Raw genomic sequence first — 26,796 nt, 5'->3', positions numbered from 1 at the left:
TTAGTTTTATGAAGTCCTTGACCTTAAACTTCTAAATGAGCTGGGATGTGAATTGGAGAGTAGTAAAATGAGATTTAAATGGGAGACAGCCACACTTCCCTGCCTGGGAGGATATGCTGCCCTTGCTGGGGCTGCTGTGAAACAGGACCAGTTGTGTTAAATATAAACTGGTATTTACTGGTGCCTTGAAGCTGCTGCACTTGTTCCCCACTGGGAGCTGCCCTTTGGGGAACCAGTTCTCATTAATTGGTGTCTGATCATTCCACAGGACTGACAGGGTGTGTGCACTGCAGGTTTTCCTCCTTAGATCTTTTTCCTGTTATGTCAAACACCATGTTTATTTTTCTGTATTAGCTCCTCTACTGTTCTGCTCTCTTCAGTAATTAACAGTTGATTTCCTACTTGTCTCTTGACCTTTCTTTTGCCAATCCATTCAAATCACAAGAATTTCTTGTTCTTTAAATAACTGCTTAAATGCCATGGGTAGAGGTCAGCTGCTTTAGTTCTTGACATATTTGGAAGAAGATGCTCCTGGTGTTCATTTGTTTCTCCTTTAGTTATTTCTTCTTCTTCCTTTCTGGAAGGTTTCCATAGCAAATGGTGTAGAAATGACTTTTCCCCCTGTGGAACACACAGGAATGAGTGGTAGGTGAGTGATACCTTGATTTTTATGCAGAGGGCAGAATTCTGACGTGGCAGTCAGAGGCTCTGAAGGACTAAAATGTTGCTTTTCTGGGCACCCTGTGCCAGGGCCTCCCCACCCTCACAGGAGGAATTCCTTCCTCCTGATCCTGTCCCTCCATCCTTTGTCCCCAGTCTCTCTCCATCTTTCCTGGAGCTCCTTCAGGCCCTGCAAGGTCACCCTGAGCTCACCCCAAAGCTTCTCCTCTCCAGCTGAACACCCCCAGCTCTCCCAGCAGAGCTGCTCCATCCTCTGCTCATCCTGGAGCCTTCTCTGGGCTCCTCCAGCAGCTCCAGCTCTGCCTGTGCTGGGCCAGGGCTGGGGCAGCTCTGCAGGTGGGGTCTCACCTGAGCACAGGGACAGAATCCCAATCCCTGCCCTGTGCCCACACTGGGGATCAGCATTAACATTTCCACAGTGTGCAGGGACAGCAAAGGGGTTAATCCAAACTGCAGATTTGCTGCAAAATTGCTCTATAAATAAAAATAAATTCCAAAAATAAGTGAAATAAAACATCAGTAGAGGATGCAGGGGAGGGGAAGGATGGAAACAAGCGGATGTGAGGAGTGGATTTGTTCCATGGCCAAGTGCTTGTGTTGAGAGGCCTTTTGTCACTGCTGACTCCTTTGGAGGGCAGCCCTTAGAGGGCAAATCAGAATAACTCCAAGCAGAGAAGTTCTGGGAGTGCTGTCTGCACCTCCCAGGAGGAAGTTTGGTCTGGGAACCTTCTCCACAACTCCCTGCCAGGAGGGGACAGCTGGGGGGGTCAGGATCTGCTCCAGGGAACAGGGACAGGAGGAGAGGGAACGGGCTCAGGCTGGGCAGGGGAGGCTCAGGGTGGATTTTGGGGGAAATTTTTCATGGAAGGGTTGTCAAACCCAGAAACAGGCTGTGCAGGGAGGTGCTGGGGGGATTTAACAGCCCTGTGGATGTGGCACTTGGGGACAGGGCTCAGAGGTGGCCTTGGCAGTGCTGGGTCAAGGCTGGACATGATATCTTGAAGGCTTTTCCAACATAAATCATTCCATGTGAGAGTCCCCAGTGCTGAGGACCCAGCTGGAGGCACTAAAACACCTGTGACTGATGGGGAATCAAAGCATTCTCCTTTGGGGAAGCAAATCCAAGAGACATTTCCTGCTTGTTTTGCCATGAAGTTAAACTCCTGTACAAACAGAGTCCCTGGGATGGGGGTCTGGCAGAGGGAGGTGCCTCAGCCCAGGGACTGCAGAGCAGATTTCCTGAAGGGACAGGCTTGGGGCTGGTTTGCTTCAATCTCTGAGTTCTTGGAATGCAAGAATGAATTTATTTCTTTCTCCTGTTTGAATCTGTGTGCAAGGCTGGAATATCTTCCCTGGGTCAGAATGGGATGTCACTGGGATTTCTCCTTTATTCCTGGGTCAGAATGGGATATCAATGGGATTTGTCCTTTATTCCTGGTCAGGATGGGATGTCACTGGGATTTGTCCTTTATTCCTGGGTCAGGATGGGATGTCAGTGGGATTTGTCCTTTATTCCTGGTCAGGATGGGATGTCACTGGGATTTCTCCTTTATTCCTGGTCAGGATGGGATGTCAGTGGGATTTGTCCTTTATTCCTGGTCAGGATGGGATGTCAGTGGGATTTCTCCTTTATTCCTGGTCAGGATGGGATGTCACTAGGATTTCTCCTTTATTCCTGGTCAGGATGGGATGTCAGTGGGATTTGTCCTTTATTCCTGGTCAGGATGGGATGTCAGTGGGATTTCTCCTTTATTCCTGGTCAGGATGGGATGTCACTGGGATTTCTCATTAATTCCTGGGTCAGAATGGGATGTCAATGGGATTTCTCCTTTATTCCTGGTCAGGATGGGATGTCACTGGGATTTCTCTTTTATTCCTGGTCAGGATGGGTTGTCAGTGGGATTTCTCCTTTATTCCTGTTCAGGATGGGATGTCACTGGGATTTCTCTTTTATTCCTGGTCAGGATGGGATGTCACTAGGATTTCTCTTTTATTCCTGGTCAGGATGGGATGTCACTGGGATTTCTCCTTTATTCCAGCAACAACGCACTGTTTATAGGCTGACCCTGGTGAAAGCCTGGAACGTGGATGAAGTCAAGGCTTATGCTGACCTGATCTCCATTGGGAAACCAGACTTCATTGAGGTCAAGGTGAGCTGCATGCAGCTGTTTTCATTTTTCCAGCAGTATTTTTCATTGTTTTGTCCCCATTTCCCCCCTGCCTTTCGTCTAAACTTTCTGAGTGAGTAAAATTCTTCTAAAGGGATGCATTAAAAAATCCTCTCTTGCTTTTAATATTAGTGAATAATAATTAATTACCATTGAGGTAATGTTTCCTAGTGTCCTATGTGTGCCTTTGGGTTTCCCTGTGCCACAAACCAAACTTTGTACCAGCCAGCCTCAATTTCTGCCCAAGAGAATCATCACTCTCTGGCCTTCTTTTGTATTTCCATGAAAACAAAGGAAAATAGATATTCCTTCTTTATATCAACTAACAGTTGAAACAAAATATTCCAGGTTAAGCTGGTAGTTTGGGGTAGGATTCTTCCCATCCTGATCTCAAATTTTGCCAGAGGAAAGGTGAAAGGTTCAGTGCTGTGGTTGTGTTTGGCTGGATTTGAGGGCTGCCAGCAGGATATGTGAGATACAGCAGGGTGAGAGGAGCTTTATCATTCTGGTAAATAGAGACTTTAAAAAAAGTTACAAACTTGTAAAAAAGACACTTTCCCAAGTGCTCTGTGCATTTTCACCCAGCAGCTCCTGCAGAGCAGCTCAGCTCCCTCAACTGTGTTTGTGCAACTCTGTTACTCCTGGACTCTCCTTTTTCTTTTCTCTTTTCCTTCTCTCTTTTAATTTTTTAAACTTTCTTTCAGTTATTCTTATTTTATTTTTCAACCTTTTTTTACTGCTGCTATGAAGAAACAGCCTGGATTTTGCTGTGAAGGTTTGATACCTTCTCTCAGCATGGAGAGTATTTCTCTCTAGGTGTGCTGTTGAAGTTGGGAGCTTCATCTCAGCTCGGGTTTGGAGTTTGGTTTGGGGAAAATCCCTCTGTTTTCCACCTTCCTGGTGTCTCCCTGGCTGTGCAGATGCTCCCAGGACAGGGATATTGATGGATCTCTGAGCCCAGTTTCTGTGAGCTGGGACAGGGATTTATCTGGATCTCTGAGCCCAGTTTGTATGAGTGGGACTGGGATATTGATGGATCTCTGAGCCCAGTTTGTGTGAGCTGGGACAGGTGTTTTCATGGATCTCTGAACCCAGTTTGTATGAGCTGGGACAGGGATATTCATGGATCTCTGAATCCAGTTTGTGTGAGCTGGGACAGGGATATTCATGGATCTCTGAGCCCAGTTTGTGTGAGTGGGACAGGGATATTCATGGATCTCTGAATCCAGTTTGTGTGAGCTGGGACAGGGATATTCATGGATCTCTGAGCCCAGTTTGTGTGAGCTGGGACAGGTGTTTTCATGGATCTCTGAACCCAGTTTGTGTGAGCTGGGACAGGGATTTATCTGGATCTCTGAACCCAGTTTGTGTGAGCTGGGACAGGTGTTTTCATGGATCTCTGAGCCCAGTTTGTGTGAGCTGGGACAGGTGTTTTCATGGATCTCTGAACCCAGTTTGTATGAGTGGGACAGGTGTTTTCATGGATCTCTGAGCCCTGTTCTGTGAGCCCTGAACACAGCTCCCCTGAGAGCTGGGTGACATGCCCAGAATCCAGCAGTGGGATGGTGGCACTGAAGATCCAGCCTCACACTGTGGTGGCCACACAGCATTTGGGGCTTGGTCATTTTCCCCAAAAAACTTGACATTTTTGATTAAAAGTCATTTTTTGTGTTCCTTTGAGAACGAAGCACATTTGGGATGAGGACAGGCCTCATCATTCTTTTCTCCATCCCCTCAGTGTGCCAGGGTATAAAGCCAAGGACCAGGTGGTGCTCAAAGCCAACCCACAAACAGTGATGAGGAGATTCTGCAAAGCTCTGCCCGAAAATGGGGCTGAGCCTGGGGATTTTCTGGTTGAAGACTTGGGATAAATGACATCCCTTTCAGATGAAGGGAGCTAATCCAGTGTTGTTCCAGAGAGAGGCTCACGGGGTGGATGGAGAGAGATTTTGATTCTGCAGGGCTTAATCCTTGTTCTCATTTCCATGAGTGCCTCACAGTGCTGTAACTCTGTGGGACCCCATTCTCCCACTTAAGCCAATAGTAAAGGGAGACTCAGACACTTAAAATGCATCAAATTGATTTATTGCCTTAATCTGTTCTAATGCCAGCATGTCACTGTCACATAGCTGATGGTTGTATTTAAGATCTGGAACCATATTACCCTCTTTGGGTTCTGAAATCCAGAGGTCTGTTTGATGTGCAGCATTTTTGTGTCCAGGGAAGGGGCTGGAGCCCCAGGAGCAGCTGAGGGTCTGGGAAAGGGGCTCAGCCTGGAGAAAAGGAGGCTCAGGAGGGACCTTGTGGCTCTGCACAACTCCCTGACAGGAGGGGGCAGCCAGGGGGGTCGGGCTGGTGGTCCTGGAGGACTTTTCCACCAGGATAATTCCATGTTGTGACTCTGGAGCAGAGGGGGTGATTCAGCTCCTCTCTCCATCCCCATCCAGCTCATCTGGAGGGCTGGTGAAAGGCTGGGTGCTGTGTTTGAGTTCAGCTTTCCCAGGAGGAGCTGCTTCCACTTCCAGGGAATCCCTGCAGATTTCCAGGCAGTGCAGCACTGCTGGGCCCTCAGCCACCGGTGTGGGGGTCTGGAGAGCTGCTGGGAAATGCTGGGGCTGTGCTGCACACCCAACCATCTCCAGCCCTCCCTGCAGACTGAAATGACACACAGGACTGATGGCATGTGCTAAATCAGCTTGAAAGTGATGATTAAAAGCAGTCAAGGAGCTGAATCCTGGCTGAATCCTCTGCAGCAGGAGCAGACGTGTGTGAGGCCTTGTGGCTGTAATTTGGGGAGTGCTGCTGCTCAGCTCAGGAGTGTTTTCATTGCAGACTGCAATCAACATGGCATTGAGGCTTTTTGTATTTGTCTGGGGTCATGGCTGCCCCAGATTTTAAACAGTGTCTCTGTCACTCAGCAGCTTGGCCCACACTTTGTTCTCTCTTAATTCGCACCAGCCTCAATTAAATTTATAATTTGTGGGCTTGGAGTGAAGAGAATTGTTTTGTTCAGTAATTAAATTGGGAAGTCTGGAGTATGAATGGAGGAACAAAGCACTGTCAGCTGTAGTTGTTTCCTTCAGAGCCCTGGGGATTGAAAGGAGTGCTGGCTGCCTTCATCCCAGGGTAGGAGCCAGGTCCTGGGGCAGGAGCCAGGTCCTGGGGCAGGAATGTGCTTCCTGTGCTTGCCACAGCACCAGCAGCCATCCTGCACAGGGCTCTGACCAATCCACTTGTGCTCACTCAGCTCCATTACAGCTGAAAATCAGCCCTGGCCCAGCACAGGCAGAGCTGGAGCTGCTGGAGGAGCCCAGAGGAGGCTCCAGGATGAGCAGAGGATGGAGCAGCTCTGCTGGGAGAGCTGGGGGTGTTCAGCTGGAGAGGAGAAGCTTTGGGGTGAGCTCAGGGTGACCTTGCAGGGCCTGAAGGGGCTCCAGGAAAGATGGAGAGAGACTGGGGACAAGGGATGAAGAGACTGGACACAGGGAATGGGAGCAAACTGACAGAGGGTGGATTTAGGTTGGATTTTGGGCAGGAATTGTCCCTGTGAGGGTGGGCAGGGCTGGCACAGGGTGCCCAGAGCAGCTGTGGCTGCCCCTGGATCCCTGGCAGTGCCCAAGGCCAGGCTGGGCAGGGCTGGGAGCAGCTGGGACAGTGGGAGGTGTCCCTGCCATGGGCTCTAAGGTCCCTTCCACCCCAAACTATTCCATGATTCTGTGATTCTGTAAAATCCAGAGCGTGCCCAGCACAGTTGCTCTGGATTCATCCTGGCAGAACCACCAAGAGCTGGGATGCTTTTCAAAGGCTTCTGCATTTCAAGGGACTTGGCCAGAGCTCTGTGGATTAGGCTGCTCAAAGCACCCTTATTAAGCAGGTAATTAAGAGGCAGCATCGTTGCTGTTCCTGCTGCAGGGAGGTTGGGGAGCAGCTCTGGGTGAACAATGGGATCCTTTCCTTTTTAATTCTTGATGTCTTAATAACTGTCTTCATGTATTACTGCACAGCAGAACGTGACCGCCCTCATCAACTCCACATGGGTTTAAGTGCTATCAGCTGTTAATTAACTCCAGTTTGAAGAAGTTGGGGAAGTTGAAAGCTGCTTTCCTTCGGTGTGCTGGAAGCTGATTCCCATTGATTTGTGCTGGGAATTAATCAGCCAGCCAAGCACTCATTTATTCCATTTGCCTCTGTGCTTCCTTTGCTTGTAAACGATATCTTTGTAGTTTACTGAGAGCATGAATCATGTTGGAGCTTCTGAAGAATTTCCCCCCTCTATACTCATACATTTTTCATGCTGCTCAAATCATAATCTGGATAATGAGTGTGGGGAGAATATTGCTGTGTGTCTCCAGCTGAACTTTGGGGATCCAAACCCCTGATTTGCATGGCTGGCTGCTCTGATACAACACTGACTAATAGAGAACGAAGATGTTTAAACTCTGGGTTCAGACTTACAGAGCTGGGCTAAAAAAGCCTGAATGTACATCCCTGGTGAGCACTCCCTGGCTTGTGCCCTGTCAGTCTTCCTCCAGCCTGGCTCTGACTTATGCTGCCTGGGCAGATTAATGGGGGGAGTACCTCATAAATTTATGGGTGAGAAAGTAATTGCTTCCAAAACTTGTACAGTTCCCAATCAGCAGCAGGCTGTTGCTCCTGCTGCCCTGTGTGTGCACTGTGCTCTGGTTGAAAGTGTTGGCAAAGATGTGTCTGCACATTCCATGTCCAGGGAAATGCAGGTAAAGCAGGGATTGGGAGCATGATGGCAGCTGGGAGCAGGTGCCATGGCCATGCCACACGTGAGCCTGGATGCAAATTCCATTGAAAGGAGGTCCAGGTGTTCTTCCCAGGGGGAAAACCACGACTAGGCCAGACACAACCATCCATAAAACTGTGTTGTAAAGGCTGGTGCTTGATGGGATTTTGTGACTGGAATAAAAGAGCTCAGCCCAAGAGCAGAGAGGCTGGAGTCACACAGAGAAGGGCAGAGGGGCTGGAAGCAGACAGAGAGGGGCAGAGGGGCTGGGTGGTGTCTGTAGGAAAAGCTCTTTGTGTTTGCCCTTCGAGTACCAGGGTTGTCACCAGCCCTGGGACCTGCTGTGTGATCTCCTCTCAGCCATGGCAGATTAGATTGGCTTTGCTGGCCACTAGCTGCAGTTTGAGTTGGAGCTTGGGAACCAGAGTGCTGCAGTTTGGGATGCAGTTTGCTGCTGGCTGTGCTGTGAGGAGGGGGGGACATGCAGCCATGCAAGGGACAGATAAGGTAAGAAGATGTGTGAGGACAGACAGGGTTAGCTGGGAAAGGGACAGGTTGGGTTTAGCCAGTCATAGAGGAGAGAAGGAGTCAGAGCTGTGTGGAGCTGCCTGTGAGGGAAGGAGTCAGAGTTGTCAGAAAGAAGTTCACTGCAAGAAGGCGCAAAACTTTTCTGATAAAGGACTGGTGGTGATGCCAGTCCAGTCCATCTTTACATAATTACTGCAACACTTTGGGGATGTGTCACTGCAGGAGGGACCCATTTTTGTGCCATCTCTGAATCTGTGACCTTCCCACGGGATCTGACTGGTGGGGCAGAGCTGGCACTGCAGGGTGTGCTGTGGGCTGGGAGGGCTGAGCTGACTGTGCTGTCCCTGTGTCCCCAGGGTGTGACATACTGCGGGGAGAGCTCTGCCAGCAGCCTGACCATGGCCAACGTGCCGTGGCACGGGGAGGTGCTGAGCTTCGCGCGGGAGCTGGCGCGGCTGCTCCCGGAGTACGGCATCGCCTGCGAGCACCAGCACTCCAACTGCCTGCTGCTGGCCCACTGCAAGGTGAGCCTGCCGCCGAGGGGAGGGAGGGGAGGGCACTGCCTGCTGCTGGCCCACTGCAAGGTGAGCCTGCCACCGAGGGGAGGGAGGGGAGGGGAGGGCACTGCCTGCCTGCCTGCCTGCTGCTGGCCCACTGCAAGGTGAGCCTGCCACCGAGGGGAGGGAGGGGAGGGGAGGGAGGGGAGGGCACTGCCTGCCTGCCTGCCTGCTGCTGGCCCACTGCAAGGTGAGCCTGCCACCGAGGGGAGGGAGGGGAGGGGAGGGCACTGCCTGCCTGCCTGCCTGCTGCTGGCCCACTGCAAGGTGAGCCTGCCACCGAGGGGAGGGAGGGGAGGGGAGGGGAGGGCACTGCCTGCCTGCTGCTGGCCCACTGCAAGGTGAGCCTGCCACCGAGGGGAGGGAGGGGAGGGAGGGGAGGGCACTGCCTGCCTGCCTGCCTGCTGCTGCCAGCCTTTTCTGCACTTGTTCAGCCTGGGGGCTTCCTGTCCAGCCTAGCAGTGCCAAGGCCACCGCTGACCCCGCATGCCACCTGTGTTAAACCCCTCCAGAGGCAGGAACTCCACCCCTGCCCATTCCAAAGCTTCTCCAGTCACTGGCCAGGAGAATCCATGCTGTGCCCCAGGATTGCAGCCCTTCACACCTCTGGATGCCACTTGGACCCAAAGGATGCTCTGTTGTTTTCCTGTTGGTCCAGAGGCAGAATAAGCACATTTGAATCAGAGAACCACAGAATCATTTGGGTTGGAAAAGCCCAGCCACTCCCCCAGCACTGCCAAAGCCACCACTGCCCAGTGTCCCCAGGTGACACATTCACAGGGCTGTTAAACCCTTCCAGGGATGGGGACTCCAAACCTCCCTGGGCAGCTGTGCCAGGGCAGGACAGCCCTTTCCTGGAAGGAATTTCCCCAAAATCCACCCTGAGCCTCCCCTGCCCAGCCTGAGCCCGTTCCCTCTCCTCCTGTCCCTGTTCCCTGGAGCAGAGCCCGACCCCCCCGGCTGTCCCCTCCTGTCAGGGAGTTGTGCAGAGCCACAAGGTCCCTCCTGAGCCTCCTTTTCTCCAGGCTGAGCCCCTTTCCAGCTCCTCAGCTGCTCCTGGGGCTCCAGCCCCTTCCCAGCTCTGTTCCCTGCCCTGGACATGCTCCAGCCCCTCAATGTTTTTTTTGTCATGACAGCTCTGAGCAGCCTCACCACCCTCATGATAAAAAATATTACCTTACATCCAGTGTAAATCGACCCTGCTGCTGTTTAAATCCATCAGCCCTTCCAGCAGGTCCTGCTGGAAAGGTTTGTCACCATCTCCTCTTCACGTACTGGAAAGGAAATGAAACAAAATACAAGGGAAATGCTGAAAAAAAATCATTTTAAAGGATGCAGGAAATTAAAAATAATGAGTATGTATTGCTTTCTGAGCTGCAGAAGAGATTAATAGAAGGACAGCAGAAAAAGATAAGTGTGCCAGTTGGGCACCTGATAAAGTTGTAGATTCCTGGAATGCTTTGGGTGGGAAGGACCTTAAAGCCCATCCCATTCCATGGCAGGGACACCTCCCACTGTCCCAGCTGCTCCAGCCTGGCCTTGGGCACTGCCAGGGATCCAGGGGCAGCCACAGCTGCTCTGGGCACCCTGTGCCAGCCCTGCCCACCCTCACAGGGAGGAATTTCTCCTGAATATTCATTCTAAATCTACTCTGGAATCTGCACAGGGAGCAGCTGGGAAGGAGCAGAGAAACCCAGGACCCCTGGCACTGGTTGTGTTTGATCTCACCTTAAATTGGCTTTATTTACAGTCTCACTCCTGGCTGTTGCCACTGGCAACTGTTCCTGAGAAAGCAAAATCTCCTTTTGCATTGTAAGGTCCAGGAAAGCAAACAAACAGATTGCAGAAACCTTCTTGAGGCAGAATTTAAGTAACACCATTAGCAAGGAGAATAAATTGGTACCTGCCCAGGAGGAATTCAGCAGCTGCTTCTCCTTCCACAGCCATTAGCAGAATGTGTCTGTGGGAAACAATCTGTCCTCGGTGCTAAAATAGCTAATAAAAAATAAATTTATTTCTATTAGGGTTTAATTTTTGAGTTTCAGGCTCTAGTGGAGAATAAAATCTCTCAGTGCCTATTATTTGCAGGAAAACCTGTGCTCTGGGATTGATCAAAGTGGAGTGAGTAATTACAAAATCAAAGGGGTCTTTAAAAAATTAAGGAGTTGCAGGAAGAGTGTAATAAAAATCATTAAGAAATGTGATTTATTTCACTGTGTTTTCCTAGGTCTGAGTTTGGAGGTGTTCAAGCAATGCTTCTGATAAATTTAATGCTGCCATTGAATGCCAGCCTGTAGGAATGATTCTGGGAATGTCAGGAATAATTCATCCTGCAGCTGCTGCCTGAGATGGATGGGACTCAGTGATTGGCACCTGCTTGTGATGAGTGACAGTTCAGGACTTGAGCTCTGAAGTCTCTTGAGTGCAGGGGTTTAGGGAGAAAAGGGATTTTTAGGAAAGCAAACTGCAGGGTTTGTGTCTGGTGTTGTTTTCTCTCTCTGGAAGTCACAAGGTGGTGCTGAGATGGGAACTGGAGCACTTGGGGGCCTTCAGGGTCCTAAAAATCTCCCATTCAGCCTGCAGGTCTCTTCCCACACCCACAGATCTCTCCTCCCAGCTGGCCAGCAGAGGGTTCTGCTCTCTGGCATGTCAGTCACAGAGGAGGTGCTTGTGGGAGCCCTCAGCACTCAGGGGATGATGGGTCCCACTTCAACCTCAGAGTTCAGGAAGTCCTAAAAACTGAATCCTCAGCAAGATGTTTGATTTCCACCTACCATTCCCAGAGAACAGCCCCTGTGCCCTGCTCCCCCTGCCCTGAGGATCCCCCAGCTTCTGGCACTTCCACAGCTTTGGGGTGATGGGTGTCAGCTCCTCAGAACCCCAGGCTGGTTTGGGTGGGGAGGGACCCCAGAGCCCACCCAGTGCCACCCCTGCCATGGCAGGGACACCTCCCACTGTCCCAGCTGCTCCAGCCCTGCCCAGCCTGGCCTTGGGCACTGCCAGGGATCCAGGGACAGCCAGGGCTCCCTTGGGGGGAGCTCCTCCTCTCTGCCCTTCCTGCATCCTTCTCCCAGCTTTCCCCTGGTTCCCAGCTCTCTCTGAGAGTTGCCTGATGTTTGGGCTCCATCCTCTTTGATTCTCTAGCAACAGTGCTGAATTCTTGAGTAATTCTCTTTGCTTTTGAGTAATTCCCATAAACCTGGTTGGGACAGTCAGTGCACCCTCAAGAGTCCCAAACAGGCTCCTGAGAAGGGGGAGGTGCAGCTGCCTCTCAGGGAGGATTTCTCTGAAGGAAATTCAATATCTTGGTCATTTCTGGCCTAAAGCCCTCTGCCCCACAGTGCTGGATTTGCTTTCCATGCATCCATTTGCTGGATTTTGCTTTGTGTTCCACCCTGTCCTTGTCCCAAAGCACTTCCTGGCACTTGCAGCCCATTTTGTTCATTAACCCTTCCCCCCCGGAGCAGGTGGTTGTTTTCCCAGCTCTCTGGGGTTTTACACCACCAATTTCTGGCCATTGTGCTGCTGCTGCCCTCAGCCAGGCTGAGCACTGGGATGCCAGAGTTCTGGGGTAGAGCAGGAGCATCCCTGTGACCCCAGGGCTGATTGCCATGTCACTGAGTGATGCACAGCTCAGGGAATGCTCCTGGAGTTCAGTGCTTGCTCTGTCTGGAGGTCTCAGCTCACAGGGTGGCATGAACAGGGTGGGCTCAGCACCCTGCTGCCATCAGCCCCTTCTGCCTTAATTAATCTGACAGGCCTGGGACTGGATGGAAAAGCTCTCCAGGATCATTGAGTCCAGCTGTCCACCCACAGCACCTGTGTCCCCTGGTGCCACATCCACACATCTCTGGGACACTTCCAGGTGTGGGGACTCCACCCCTGCCCTGGGCAACTGGGCACTGACCACCCTTTCAGTGAGGAAATCTTCCCTGATATCCAAGCTGACAATTTGGGATTGTTTCCTCTTGTCTTGTCACTTGTTCCCTGGGAGCAGGGACCAACACCCACCTCCCTCCTAAGTAAGTAAGCCTAAAGCAACGACTGCACAAGGAGAGTGTCCCTTCCTGGATCCAGACATTCCCTCCTGGTGCAGCTGTGTGCTCCAGCCCTCCCTTGCCCCACCAGCTGGATTCATTCTTTCCCTGTTGGATGTGGTCTGGGCTAGCATTGTGCTCTCCAGCATGGCAGGGTCACTTGGCATCCACAAAGGGAGAGGCTTTTGGGGACATGCCTTTAATGAGTTCATTTCCCATACCCAGACTCCCCTGTGAGGGTGGGCAGGGCTGGCACAGGTGCCCAGAGCAGCTGTGGCTGCCCCTGGATCCCTGGCAGTGCCCAAGGCCAGGCTGGGCAGGGCTGGGAGCAGCTGGGACAGTGGGAGGTGTCCCTGCCATGGCAGGGGTGGCACTGGATGGGCTTTGAGGTGCCTTTCCACCCAAATCTGGGATTCTGTGTGGCTGCAGCACTGGGGCTGTCACAGCATCTCCAGGGCAGGTGTTGGGTACAGGGAACAGCCTGGCCAGAGGTGCCCATCCCTCTCCTTCAGCCACAGAATCGTCCCAGCCAGGAGGGACTTGGCCTTTTGCTCCTGGTGTCAGTGCCATGGAGCTCAGGTGTGTCCTGGCTGTGCCCACAGGAGGCTCTGGAGCTGAGGGAAAGGCACTGGATTGTTCCATGCTGAGCATCCCATGCTGAGCATCCCAGCTATATTTAGGGAGGAGGAGGAAGCACTTCACTCCCAGCTGCACATCCCCTGATGAGGGGTAGATCAGGGACAAAGAGTCCATCACATTTAGTTCCTTCCTGCCTCAGTCCTTCAGAGTCCTTGTGATCCAGCATCCCAGATCCAGGGACAGCATCACAGGGAAAACAAGCTGGAGGCAGAGGGTCACAGAGAGGCAGAGCACCTGGGATCTGCAGCAGAGCAGGGACAGGGTGGAGCCCAGGTGTGCACAAGGTGTCTCAGCAGCCAGGCAGCCCCTGGGGCAGGTGTGAGCACGGAGTGCTGGAATTCCCCAAGGTTTTCTCCCTTTCCCTGTCCCGTGGCAGCAGGAAGGTGGCTGGATGTGTCAGTGGTTGGAAGCAGCTCTCCATTGTGCTGGAGTGACCCGGTCCCATCCCTGGCAAGGGTGAGCCCTGGCTCCAGGGGCAGCTGGGCTGTTCCACTCGGCAGCAGGCAGGGATTAAAAACCCCAAATCTGCCTTCCCCTGGAATAGCCCCCCAGGTCAGGGGGATCATCACAGGCTCCATGGGCTGTGGCACTGCTGGGATCAGCTCAGGGCAGTTCAGGTTGTCCCACTCTTTGGGAATCCTGAGCAGTGAATTCCATCTCCAGAGCATTCCATGAGCTCCTCTGGAGGTGTTCCCTGGGAGCAGTGAATTCCATCTCCAGAGCATTCCATGTGCTCTGGGCACCCTGTGCCAGGGCTGCCCACCCTCACAGAGAACAATTCCTTCCCAAAATCCCACCTAATCCTGCCTAAGAGTCCATTATTCCCATCTCTTACCTCACCTGCAATGTAAAAACCAGCTCAATTCCTTCCTAAAGCCTGAGGTTGGGACAATAATTCAAAAGGAGAAGTTTGCAGGTTTTTGCCAAAGCACTGTGACCCTGTTCAGAGTAATTGCTCCCAATATTTCTCCTTGTTTTGCTGAGTGACTCCAGTTCAGCCACTTCCCCTGTCAAACAAAGGGAGGCTTAAATAATTGTGAGCCTTGATGAGGTGAGAAAGGGGGTCATAATTCTGGGAGTTGTTTGTCTTGGAGAGGAGGTGCTGGAGGTGGGGAGGGTGCTGTGTTTGATGGCAGGTGTGGGAAAGTGAAAAGCTGCTGCTGTATCCCAGGATGGGCTCAGAGGGCAGGGGAGGAGCTCAGGGTGGAGCCACCCAGATCATTTTCCCAGGAGCATTTTGGATGCTGTGCCCAGGGGAGGGGCTGCAGGTGGGCACAGGGCTCAGGGCTGGCAGATCCCTGGAGTGGGATCTCATTCCTGGTCCCACCTGGGCACAGCATCACCTCTGCTCTGGCACCTCCTGTAATTCCACAGGGAGCTGTGCTCCCAGCTCAGGGGTGTTGCCTGTCCCTCTGCACAGCCCACGTGTGTGGCCATGTGGCATCCTCTGCCTGGGGCTCTGCAGGTGCCTCGGGTCACTCCAGGGACATTCCAAATGGCAGAAGAAAATCCAGGGATGTAGGGGTTAATGGCCAGGTGTGGCCAGGGTAAAAGCTTGGAGGGATGGATTTATTTGGGGATTTATCTATAGTATTCTCTGCTGTAGAACCTTTTCTAGAAGGTATAAATATATCCTTTTTATATACAAGAATATATATATATAATGTACATTATTTATATGTTTTTATGTATTTTTATATAGATACATAAAATATTCTTCCCTATGCCCAGAGAAGCTGTGGCTGCCCTTGGAAGTGTCCAAGGCCAGGTTTGGAGCCTGGGATAGTGGAAGGTGTCCCTGCCCATGGCAGAGGTGGAATGGGATAATCCTAAAGTCCCTTCCAGCCCAAACCATCCTGGCTTCTCTGAATAGCTATAAAAAACTATATATAAATACTCCTTTTGTATTTCATATTCATCTCTTCCCATATATCCATGGGAATATTCCCATCTCTCAGACTGATAGATCTCACTGTGTCTTGATGCTGAGTTATTCCAGCAGCTGGGAGGAGTTTTAGTCTGGTTTGGGGATTTTGGGTTTTTTTTTGTTGGTTTGGGGTTTGGTTAGCTTTTTTATTTGGTTTATGTTTTTTTGTATTGGTTCAAGGTTTTTTGGGGGGGGGGGGATTTGGAGGTTTTTTTCTGATATTTCATTTGGGTTTGGTTTTTTTTCTCGTTTTAAGGTGTTTGGTTTTGGGAATTTGGATTTCTAGGGCATTTTTTTGTTTTATTTTTGTTTATTGTGATTTTGAGGGTTTATCTTTTGAGGGGAGCTTTGTGGGGTTGTTTTTTGTGGTTATTTTTGTTTGGTTTGGAAGGGGCAGGTTTTGTTTGTTCTGGCTTGGGTTCTTTGATTTTTTTATGGGGCTGGTTCCCCTGCTGGCTGCTGATTGTTATTTTTGGTGTATGGTCTTTAAAACTCTGAAGATTGCTGATTTAACCATTAAATCCCATGCATCCTTCAGGGAAAATCAATTTGTTGGATTTGAGGACTTTGTATCCTTAAATCCCTAACAGGACAAGAGGGAGTGGCCTCAGGCTGGGCCAGGGGAGGCTCAGGGTGGGTTTTGGGGAAATCTCTCACTGAAAGATTGTGCAGCCCAGGGCAGGGTTAGTGTCCCTGCCTGGAGGGGTTTAACAGCCCTGTGGATGTGGCACTTGGGGACATGGGGCAGTGGTGGCCCTGGCAGTGCTGGGGATGGTTGGACTCACTGATCCTGGAGGAGTTTTCCAGCCCCACTGTGTGTGGGATTCTCACCAGAGCTCTGGGGTGTCTCCCAGTCCCCCTGTGCTCCCCAGGGGTGCAGCACAGCTCTGAGGGGAGTTCTCCACCAGGGATGGACCCTGTGCTTCCAGCCCTGGGGGCATGGGCTCTGCAGGAGCCACCACAGCCTTTTCTTCCTCTTCCTCCTCTTCTGCTCCACTCTGTCCTCTGCTGTTCAGCCCTTCCCTGAAGATCCTCTGGATGCTGGTGCTGCAGGGCTGGAGTGAGTGGCTCAGGAGGAGCCTCCTTGTGCCAGCATGGTTGGCTCTGAAGGAAATGCATTACCCTTGGTAGGACAAACTAATTGGTTTTAGCTGCCTTTCATTCCTCAGCGTTCCCTGTGTCACATCCCAGCCTCTCTCCCATATTTTATCCTGTTGGATACAGCTGGGATTATTTCTCAGCAGTGCTCATGTCTGGGGCAATGTAGTGCATGGTCCTCCTGGACTGTCCTCAATCTGTGTACATGTTCCCATCCCCAAAACTGCTTCTGCAAATGTGTTGATAAGAGAAGAAATCTGGAGCATGGCTCTTCATGTTGATGGATTTGGGGGACAGGAGCTGCCCCTGCTGCAGTGAGTACAGCTGCCAAAGAGAAGTGATAGGATTGTCCTGAGTTCAGGAGCAAAGGGAGGGCTCAGCCAGGCTCTGGAAATGCTTCCAGGGAACCTGGCTCTCCATTTAATGCCAGTTTCTGATTGGATATGTGGATATATCCCAGCTTGGATGTATGGAGCTATCCCAGTCTGGATGTATGGAGCTATCCCAGTCTGGATATATGGATATATCCCAGTCTGGATATATGGAGCTATCCCAGTCTGGTTACATGGATATATCCCAGTTTGGATATATGGATATATCCCAGTCTGGATATATGGAGCTATCCCAGTCTGGTTACATGGATATATCCCAGTCTGGATGTATGGATATATCCCAGTCTGGATGTATGGATATATCCCAGTCTTGATGTGTGGATATATCCCAGTCTGGATATATGGAGCTATCCCAGTTTGGATATATGGAGCTATCCCAGTCTGGATATATGGATATATCCCAGTCTGGATGTGTGGATCTCTCTGTGGGTACATGGATCTCTCCCAGTTTGGCTCAGGGCTCTGTGAGGTCCCAGGTCAGCCCAGTCCCTGGCAGTGCCTCTGTCCCTTGGCACCTCTCCTGGGGCTGTTGCAGCTCTGCTGCTGTGCTGGGGGGCCTGGGGACAAGGAGCTGTCCCTGGTCAGCAGAGAGCCCTGGGGGCAGTGGTGTCCTGGGGTTAGTGCATGGTTAATGGGTTAGCTGTCCTGACCCAGCAGGTCAGGGTGGGTCCCAGGCTGGGGCAGCTCTGCAGTGCTGTGCCAGCTCTGGATCCTCAGCACAGCAGGCACAGGGAGCTCCTGCAGCAGGGCCAGCACGGGCTGTGAGGATGAGGAGGGCCTGGAGCATCTCAGTGCCCAGGAAAGGCTGAGGGAGCTGGGGCTGCTCAGGCTGGAGAGGAGCCCCAGCTGAGAGGGACCCTCAGCCCTGGGTGTCCCTGTGTGCAGGGAGGGGCAGAGCAGGGCCCAGGCTCTGCTCCAGGGCCCAGCAGTGGCACCAGAGCCACGGGCAGGGACTGAGCCCAGCAGCTGCCCCTGCACAGGAGGCACAACTTGTGCCCTGGGCAGTGCCCAGCCCTGAGCAGGTGCCCAGGGAGGGGCTGGAGTGTCCCTCAGCAGGGATATTCCAGAGCCACATGGACACAGTGCTGTGCCCTGTGCTCTGGGATGGCCCTGCCTGAGCAGGGAGGTGGCACCAGGGACCCTCTGTGCTCCTCCAGCCTGGGATTTAAATTTTCCCCTCATTCCTGTGCCTCTTGTACCCCATCATTAATGCCTGCCTGGAGCAGTGCTCCTTGCCCTGGAGGATTCCTTCAGGGTTTTCCTTGCTGTGCATCCATGCCACACCTGTGGGGAGCAGTGGGTGGTGGGACCCTGGGGACCAGAGCTAAGGGGCTCCAGGAGCTCCAGGGACAGGCTCCTGGGTCACCCAGGGCTGAGCAGAGCCCTCAGGGAGGGAGGATTTCCCCTTCCAGCCCAGCCCAGGGCCAGCTGAAGGAGCTGTGACACTCTGTGATTCCAGCTTAGAGAAGAACCAGGGAGGGGTCTCAGCCATTTCTCTTGTGATGTATTCATCACCCTGAAGGGCTCCAGAGGCAGTGACCAATTCCCTAAAACACCTGCCCACATTAGGCTGGGACCCCAGGGGTGTTTAGGGTTGGCTCACCTGTTACATGGACGCTGTGAAGCTGCTTTGAGCCTTCAGTCTTTTGTTAGTGGTGGAACAATCCCATTGTTCAGTCCCATTGGGAATCTCGTGGGCAGGCTGTACTTCCCTGCTCTGGGTTTGGGATTTACTCCTCAGCAGGAGCCATTTCTCCCCATGACACACCTGTCCCTCTGTGTTCTACTTCATGGGCTGTGCTGCCACTGCACTAAAAATGGTAATTATTGATTGATCTGCTTTGGAATGGAACCCAGGTTGGTTGTTCTGGTGGGAGTGGGGTCACAGGATCAGGGAGTGGGTTGGGTGGGAAGGGACCTCAAAGCCCATCAAGTGTCACCCCTCCTTCCAGTGTCCCAGCTCCATCCAGCCTGGCCTTGGAGACTTCCAGGGGCAGCCACAGCTGCTCTGAGAATTCCATCCCAGCCCCTCCCCACCCTCACCAGGGAGAATTCTCTCCCAATATCCCACCCAGCCCTCTGGCAGTGGGAAGTCATTCCCCCTTGTGCCTTAAATGCTTTACTGGATCCTCTGGTTTGGGGTTTGCCCTTGTAGATGGATCAAACCTGGAGGGAGCAGAGTTTGAGCTGTGACATTGTCACCTCCCACCTCCCCACCCCTGGGGGAGCTCAGCTTTGCAGAGCCCAGGTCCTCTCTGGGATCAGGATTTGTGCTTTGCAGGTGACACCATGTCTGTGCCATTGCTTTTGTGCTGGCCTCACACACATCCCCACCTTGGCACCTTGACTTATGGCAGGACTGGTTCCCAGTGCTGTGACTCTGCAGTGTCCCCCCTGGCTCTGGCTCCAGCAGGGACGAGCTGTAATTCCATGGGCAGGGGTGGAGGAGCATCAGCCATGGCTGAGTGCAGAATTTCAGGGTGTCAGCAGTTTTCCCAACCAAAAAAGCTTTTAGCTCTTGGGCACAAAGTCAAGTGCCATTTGAAAGGCACAGCCATCAAGTTTGGGGGGGAAAAAATCCACAATAACCAAGGAGCCAGTCTGTTTTCCCTCTTTTTTTGGATGAAATGTGTAATAAGCTCTTAGCTGAGATAAATCCTAATTGAGGCTTCAGCCAAGGCTGGGGCTACATGAGCAGACAAATGCAGCTCCAGCTTGTCAAAGTGAGCCATTCTTCACATGCAAAGAGGATTTGTGTCATTAAAGCTCTTCATCTCCTCCCCCATTCCCAAACACAGCCCTCCTGCCCCTGTCCAGCCACCCAAATCCATCCCAGTCCCTTGGCACGTGGCTCTGCTGCTGCTCCCATTGTCCCAGGCTGGGCTGCCCTCACAGTCCCACACCTGGGGCTGGGTGACCTTGGCAAGGTCCCTCCTGGAGGGGCACCTGGTGTGGCCCCAAATCCACACCTGTCTCTGAGGCTGTCCCAGCTCCCCACACCACGGATTCCCTTGGCAGGGGCAAGGGCAAGAGCAGAAGGCCTGGGAAGGCTTTGGGAAGCATTTTAGGGGCCTCCCTCCTAGACAGTGGGGCTGAAGTGGGGGAGTTTGGAGGCTCCAGCAGAGCATCCAACAGTGCAGCCCTCAAGGAGATTCCACAGGATCCTGGGATGGGAAAGGACCTTCGAGCCCATCCAGTGCCACCCCTGCCATGGCAGGGACACCTCCCACTGTCCCAGCTGCTCCCAGCCCTGCCCAGCCTGGCCTTGGGCACTGCCAGGGATCCAGGGGCAGCCACAGCTGCTCTGGGCACCTGTGCCAGCCCTGCCCACCCTCACAGGGACAATTCCTGCCCAAAATCCCACCCAGCCCTGCCCTCTGGCAGTGGGAGCCATTCCCTGTGTCCTGTCCCTCCATCCCTGTCCCCAGTCCCTCTCCAGCTCTCCTGGAGCCCCTTTATGCCCTGGGAGAGGCTCTGAGCTCTCCCTGGAGCTTCTCCTCTCCAGGGCAGCACCCCCAGCTCTCCCAGCCTGGCTGCAGAGCAGAGGGGCTCCTCTGGGCTCACTCCAGCAGGATGAAGTTGTTCCAGGGCTGAGAATTCCAGAGCTGGGAGCAGCTCTGCAGGGGGGTCTCACAAGGATGGAGCAGAGGTGGAGAATCAGTTCCCTGCTGGCTCTGGCTGTTTATGCACCTGAGTTCCTTCTGTTCTCCTGTTAAAGCTCTGTCCTGCAGGAGCCTCTGGGTGGCTTCACCTGCACCTTGTGGTGCAAAATGAGAGAAACACCAGCTGGGGATCCGAGCTCATCCCTAGCATGGCCTGGGCTGGTGCTCCCTGGCACCCCCTGGCACCCCCTGGCCCCCCTGGCACCCCCTGGCTCCCCCTGGCTCCCCCTGGCTCCCCTGGCTCCCCCTGGCTCCCCCTGGCACCCCCTGGCTCTCCTGGCACCCCCTGGCTCCCCCTGGCTCCCCCTGGCCCCCCTGGCTCCCCCTGGCACCCCCTGGCTCCCCCTGGCACCCCCTGGCTCTCCTGGCACCCCCTGGCTCCCCCTGGCTCCCCCTGGCCCCCCTGGCTCCCCCTGGCCCCCCTGGCTCTCCCTGGCTACCCCTGGCCCCCCCTGGCCCCCCCTGGCTCCCCTGGCCCCCTGCCCCTCACTGTTGCTGTGTGCAGTTCCAGGTGGATGGCCAGTGGAGGACCTGGATTGACTTTGGCCGTTTCCAGGAGCTGGTGCAGGAGCACGAGCAGAGTGGTGGCTGCAGGAGCTTCTCAGCAGCCGAGTACACGGCCAGGACTCCTGCCTGGGCCCTCTTTGGGGCTGGGGAGGGGGGCTTTGACCCCCTGCAGGTGAGATTCCACAGGAGGAGCAAGGCACAGCACGTCTCGGGCTGCTGAGGCTGGGTGGCCCCTGCCCTTCAGCACTCTGCTCTGGGCTGAGCAGCTCTGCATCCATCCACCTGGAGCATCCTGATCCTTGAGAACCTGGATTCACCTTTCCCTCCTGCCTGCAGAGCTTCCCAGATGAAAGTACTGGTGACAATTTTGTCTCAAGATGAGTCAGAACTGGTTCAGCAGCAGTGCTGGGGTCTCCTCAGTGGGGAGTGTTTGGAGTGGGATGTGGGGCCAGAGGGTTCCTTGGACTCCTGTGCAAGGAGAGCCTGACAGCAAAACATTCCACATCCCTGGGGAAAAATGCCAGGGGATTTCAGCCCCACAGGGCTGGATCAGGGCAGGTGGGGTCACAGCCAGACCTCATCTCTGCTGGGAGCAGCATTTTAGGGACTTTGTTCAGGTATTTTAAACACTGGTGCCATTTCCTGTAAAAACCCCATTCCCAAGAAGCCAAAACTTGGGAATGGTGTAACAGCACCCCTGTGGATACCAGCTGCAGCTTCTGATGCCTCTCCAAGTGTCTTCCAGCCTCACTGCTTGGGAATGAGGTTTAGATGCAGTGTTAACTCACTCCCAGCAGCCCTGAACAGCAGGTCCAGTCCTTCAGTGCCCTGCCAGGCTCCAGCTGGGGGTGCCCAGTGCTGTAGGTGGAGCACCCCTGGGATGGGGATTCCATTTCTTTAAAAAAGCAACCTCTTTTCTTAAGCTGTACGAAGAGTTTCTAAAGCAGAAGGAAAATAAAGGAGTTTTGCCTAGAGAGCCTCTGGTGTGTGGCTGCTGAGCAGGGGCTGAGCAGGGAGGGTGGGAGGTGAGAAGCACAAATGTTGCATTGGAGCTCTTTCCTGACAAAGGTGGGGTGGAAGGGGGAGCATTGGGTGGGTCTGTGGGTGATGGATGGTGGGTGCCTTTCCTGAGTGTATTTTTAAAAAAACAGAGAATCCTGGGATGGTTTGAGTTGGAGGAACCTCAAAGCCCACCCAGTGCCCCCCCTGCCATGGCAGGGACACCTCCCACTGTCCCAGCTGCTCCCAGCCCTGCCCAGCCTGGCCTTGGGCACTGCCAGGGATGGGGACTCAAAACCAAGCCACAAGGTCCCTCCTGAGCCTCCTTTTCTCCAGGCTGAGCCCCTTTCCAGCTCCCTCAGCCCCTCCTGGGGCCCCAGCCCCTTCCCTGCCCTGGACACCAGACTCCAGTGAACCCTGAGCCATCAGCTGGGATTTTTTGGCCTGGCATATTCAGTGTCCACCAGGACCCACCACCTTGGCCTCAGTGGATCTCAGCCCTTCAGCCAGCACCTCTTCCTCTTCCCTAAATTCCCTCCATCCTGCACCCACCTCCCTGGCAGAACCCCCCAGTCCATCCCAGTTCCCTGCTGGCCCCCAGCACTGGCAGCTGCAGGAGCTGCTTTGGGAGAGGAGCCCCAGTGCTGGAGGATCCTGGGGCTGCCATGGGATCACTCCTGGTGTAAGGTGCTCCAGAACTCCCTGACCTGCCTTCCCTTGGGAACCTGGGGGCTCTGAAGAAAAGTGTGTTTGCCCTGTCCTTGGCATTTCTCCTGCAGCCCCCAGGACACCCAGCCCTGCTCTCCCACAGGGTCCCACCCCACTCAGGGCTTAGCTGGGAGGGGTCACTGGAGCTGAGAGACCTTTCCTGATCCTCCCTGTACCCTCCTGTGATCCCTTGTTCCCTCCATCCATCTCCTGACCCTCCCTGTGTCCTCACACTCCCTCCATCCTTTATCCTCCCTGTGTCCCCCATTCCCCCATCCTCTCCCTGTCCCCACACCCTCCCTGTGTCCCCCATTCCCCCATCCTCTCCCTGTCCCCACACCCTCCCTGTGTCCCCCATTCCCCCATCCTCTCCCTGTCCCCACACCCTCCCTGTGTCCCCGTTCCCCCATCCTCTCCCTGTCCCCACACCCTCCCTGTGTCCCCCATTCCCCCATCCTCTCCCTGTCCCCACACCCTCCCTGTGTCCCCCATTCCCCCATCCTCTCCCTGTCCCCACACCCTCCCTGTGTCCCCCATTCCCCCATCCTCTCCCTGCTCCCCACACCCTCCCTGTGTCCCCCATCCCCCCATCCTCTCCCTGTCCCCAGTCTCCCAGCTGTGGGCAGGGAGGGCAGTGCAGGGCAGTGTGGGTGACCTGGGGTCAGTGCCATGGTGTTCCCGTGGGAATTGGCACCTGCCACCTCAGATGGGGCTTTCCCTGCCCTGTGGGAAGGCACAGCCTGAGTGCCAGGCAGGTGGAGCCAGGACACACCTGGGCCACATCTGGAAGCTGCTCCCAGAGCAGTGGGCAGGGTTTGCTTCTGCAATTCCACTGGAATTGCCTCGGGCTCAGAGTGAATCTCCCAGTGCACAAATCCATCCAGGATGTGCTCACACCCTGCACTTCCAGTGGGACAGGAGAACACAAACCCCCAGAACTCAGTCCTCTGGCTGTCTGGGGACACTGAGCTGGGGACACACTGAGCTGGGGACACACTGAGCTGGAGACAGACAGAACTGAGCTGGGGACAGACAGAGCTGAGCTGGGGATACACAGAACAGAGCTGGGGACACACAGAACAGCTGAGCTGGGCAGCTGGGGACACACAGAGCTGAACTGGGGACACACAGAGCTGGGGACAAGGCTGGCACAGCTGGAGCTCCAGGATCCTGCTCTGCCCCTGCTCCCAGCAGGGATTTGCTGCCCTCCAACAGCAGCACCTCCTGCCTCACCTGGAACTGCTCCTGCTGAAGGAGAACGGGCTGGCACCCAGCCTGGATGGAGGGCTGGGATTGTGTTGGAGTCTGAACAGCAGAGTGTTGCTGTGGGGCTGGGAAGTGGTGAAAGAACACAGCAACAGGACTCCTCTTCCAAGCAGCAAGAAAGAGCAATTTATTGAACATTTATACAAGGGAGATCACAAAAACCAAAGTAGAAAAGAGTCACTGGTCAGAGAAGGCAGCAGCTCTTTGAAAACATCTCCGCAAAACATCACCAGGCACTCACACAGCTCAGTGCTCAACACCAGGTGTCTGTCTGGGTTTCCTTCCTACCTTCCCTTGTTTTGTCTCTGAAAAAGATCAGCCTGGGAAAGATCCAGGCTGGAGCTGAGAAAAGCCAACAGCCTGGGAAAAAACCAGATTTGGTTTCTCCAGAAGCCTTGAGCACTGCCCAGAGCAGAGAACTTTCTGAGTTCCTCAGAGAGAGATCAGAGTGCAGGAATTGAATTAAAACCTTTGGATGGATTAAAGTATATTAAGCCACTCATACATGAAATAGAGGTGTAAGCTTAAGTTTTAAATAAGTTAGTAAGTTTAAGTAAGAATATGTTTTAAGTGCCTTAGAAAGTAAAAGTCCTAGTAGAAAATAAATCTCAAAAAAACAAGTCTCAGTGAGAGCTCCAAAACATAGTTGTAGACATAATAAAAATATAGTAAGAATATTGCTTACATTTTCAGATAGAACAGATAGGCTATATACAGAGATTATATGTAAACCTTTGTACAAAAAAACTAGAATTCTAATAGGTTTAGAAGAAATGCTCCAGAATTGTGTTTTAACTCATTGGGTAATTTGTAAATAAGAATCTGTGTATGGGAGTGAGATCTCTCTCGCTCTCTTCCTCCACCACCATCATCATCACTACCACCACATGAAGAGGAAGAAGAAGAAGAAAAGAAGAAAAGACCAGGGAGCCCCTGCCTCTCGAGACTCTGTACCAGGCTGCACCTCCAGCCCTCTTGCACAGGAGCTGCTTCTCCTTCTAATGGGACTTTATTTCTGTTTGGGACTCTGTGCTGAAAGCTTTTAGCAGGGACTTTAAACACTGGGGACTCTTTGCCTTTTGAGACTGATGTGCCTTTACAATAAACAACTTTATAGCAACTAACAACTGCTCAGCTCTTCTGAAGAGAACAACAATCCTGACAGGATTGCACAGGGAGGCTTGAAGGGAAGGGGATGCACTCTGGGAAAAAGTGGCCCCAGTTCAGGGAGGGTTCCTGTCCTGCCAAAGGCAGATCCCACTCAGGCAGAGCCTCTCCAGTGCCACGGTTCAGAACCAGCCCATGATCTTGTGCTGCCCTAAGAGTAATCCACTCAATGACTGTCATTCTGTCCTGGTTTGGAGAGCAGGTGTCTGCTAAGAGAGGCAGGAGCTTCTCTTTGAAATGGAGAATGTAAACTCCACCCTCAAATTATTATAATTTTGAAATTAAGGGGCTCTCAGGCAAAGATATGGGAATTAGGAATAACAGTTCTTTACTAGGACAATTAAAATAGCAATGCAGTATTACACAGAACAATCCCAACCCTGCCAGAGTCAGAATCCAAGCTGACACCCGTCAGTCAGTCAGGGTGTTGGCACAGTCCCATTCAATGGTGGCTGCATCCTCCTGCAGGGGCAGATGTGGTTCAGCTGGAGCAGTGCTCCTGGAGAAGGTGCAGTTTCCTCTGAAGCTCCAGGGATGATGTGGAAAGGTCTGGCTTTCCTCTGGAATCCAGTGGAAAGAAGGTCCCTTGGTGTCCCAAATCTCAGTTTTTATCTGGGTAGGAAAGGCTTGGCTGCTCCCCTGGCTGGAGCATCTCCCAGTGGGATGATGGAATTTTATCAGTCATGCCCTGGGACTCACTGGGCCAGCAGCAGATGATATCTCCTGGAGGGAGGATGGGCTGTGGGAAGATAAAGATGATTGCCCAGCTGGTTTAAAGATGGCCCATGAGCAGATAATGTGTGCAGGAGATCAGGGGCACTGCCCCAGCTGGGGTAACAGATGGGACAAAATTCACATTTCTGGCCACATCCTGTATTGCAGCCCAAAACACATTCCAACCCATTTCCCACAGGTTTTGATCAGGATCACAGCCCATGGTGCTGTGCTCAGGGGGTTCCCCATCCTCCCAGCACTGCCCAGGAGCTGCCCCCGCTCTGCTCTGGGGGTTTTGCCCAAAGCCAAGGCACAGAGCAGGTCCTGGCTGCCACTCCCAGCAAAGGGGTCCTGGTGCTTCCAAACCAACCTGGAGATCCAAGAAGTTCCATCCTGAGGGGAGAAATTGGGCAAAAATCATTTTAACCCCTTAAAGCCAAGGAGAATTTGTGGAGCCCTGAGGACTCCAGTGGCTGGTCCAGTTCCCCCTTCCCTGGCACAGCCTGGCTCCCTCTGGTGCTCCATGGGCTCTTCCCAGCTGTGATCCTGCTGGATCCTGACTCAGGGGCTGACTCACCCAGGATGGGGGCTGTGTTTCAATTTTGAATGAGGATAAATATATTTGTTTCCAAAAAACCTCCAGCAGGAAAACATTCCCCCAAGCAGAGCATTGTCATCCATCAGCTTGGGCTTCATCTGGCTCTGCTCCTAAATCATTTATGGTGCTGGAGCTGCTGCTGTGCCCTGAGGGGAAAGGAGGAAGAGATGGGAATTAATTGAAGGAAGAGCATCATCCTCATTTTGTCACCAGCAAACTGAGGCAGAGGGAGGGACCCAACCCAGCCAGGACATTTCTGCTCCTTCACTGTGGGGAAGGGAGTCAATAAAGCCCAGGGAAGTCTTTCCAAGGAAGCCCTGGCCCTGCTGGAGCTGAGCTTTCCCAGGTGGGAGCAGGAATTGTCCCTGTGAGGGTGGGCAGGGCTGGCACAGGGT

At 53.2% G+C, this 26,796-nt stretch overlaps 1 protein-coding gene across 4 annotated transcripts in view; it reads left to right on the top strand.

Moving 5' to 3' along the window:
* Positions 1 to 21,923, top strand: part of LOC130260813 (S-adenosyl-L-methionine-dependent tRNA 4-demethylwyosine synthase TYW1-like) — a 90,041-nt gene extending 68,118 nt beyond the window's left edge. For all 4 annotated transcript variants that reach the window (XM_056506541.1, XM_056506544.1, XM_056506542.1 and 1 more), the window contains 3 exons: positions 2,721 to 2,831; positions 8,487 to 8,654; positions 20,948 to 21,923. In XM_056506541.1, coding sequence (XP_056362516.1) covers positions 2,721 to 2,831; positions 8,487 to 8,654; positions 20,948 to 21,169 — 501 coding nt within the window. In that variant the 3' untranslated portion in view covers positions 21,170 to 21,923. The remainder of the gene's footprint in view (positions 1 to 2,720; positions 2,832 to 8,486; positions 8,655 to 20,947) is intronic.
* The last annotated feature ends 4,873 nt before the right edge of the window (positions 21,924 to 26,796 follow it).

The sequence above is a fragment of the Oenanthe melanoleuca genome, chromosome 19, assembly GCF_029582105.1.
Source record: "Oenanthe melanoleuca isolate GR-GAL-2019-014 chromosome 19, OMel1.0, whole genome shotgun sequence".
NCBI lineage: Eukaryota > Metazoa > Chordata > Aves > Passeriformes > Muscicapidae > Oenanthe > Oenanthe melanoleuca.
The sequence above is the reverse complement of the archived record's forward strand: the minus strand, read 5'-3'. Positions and strand labels throughout refer to the sequence as shown.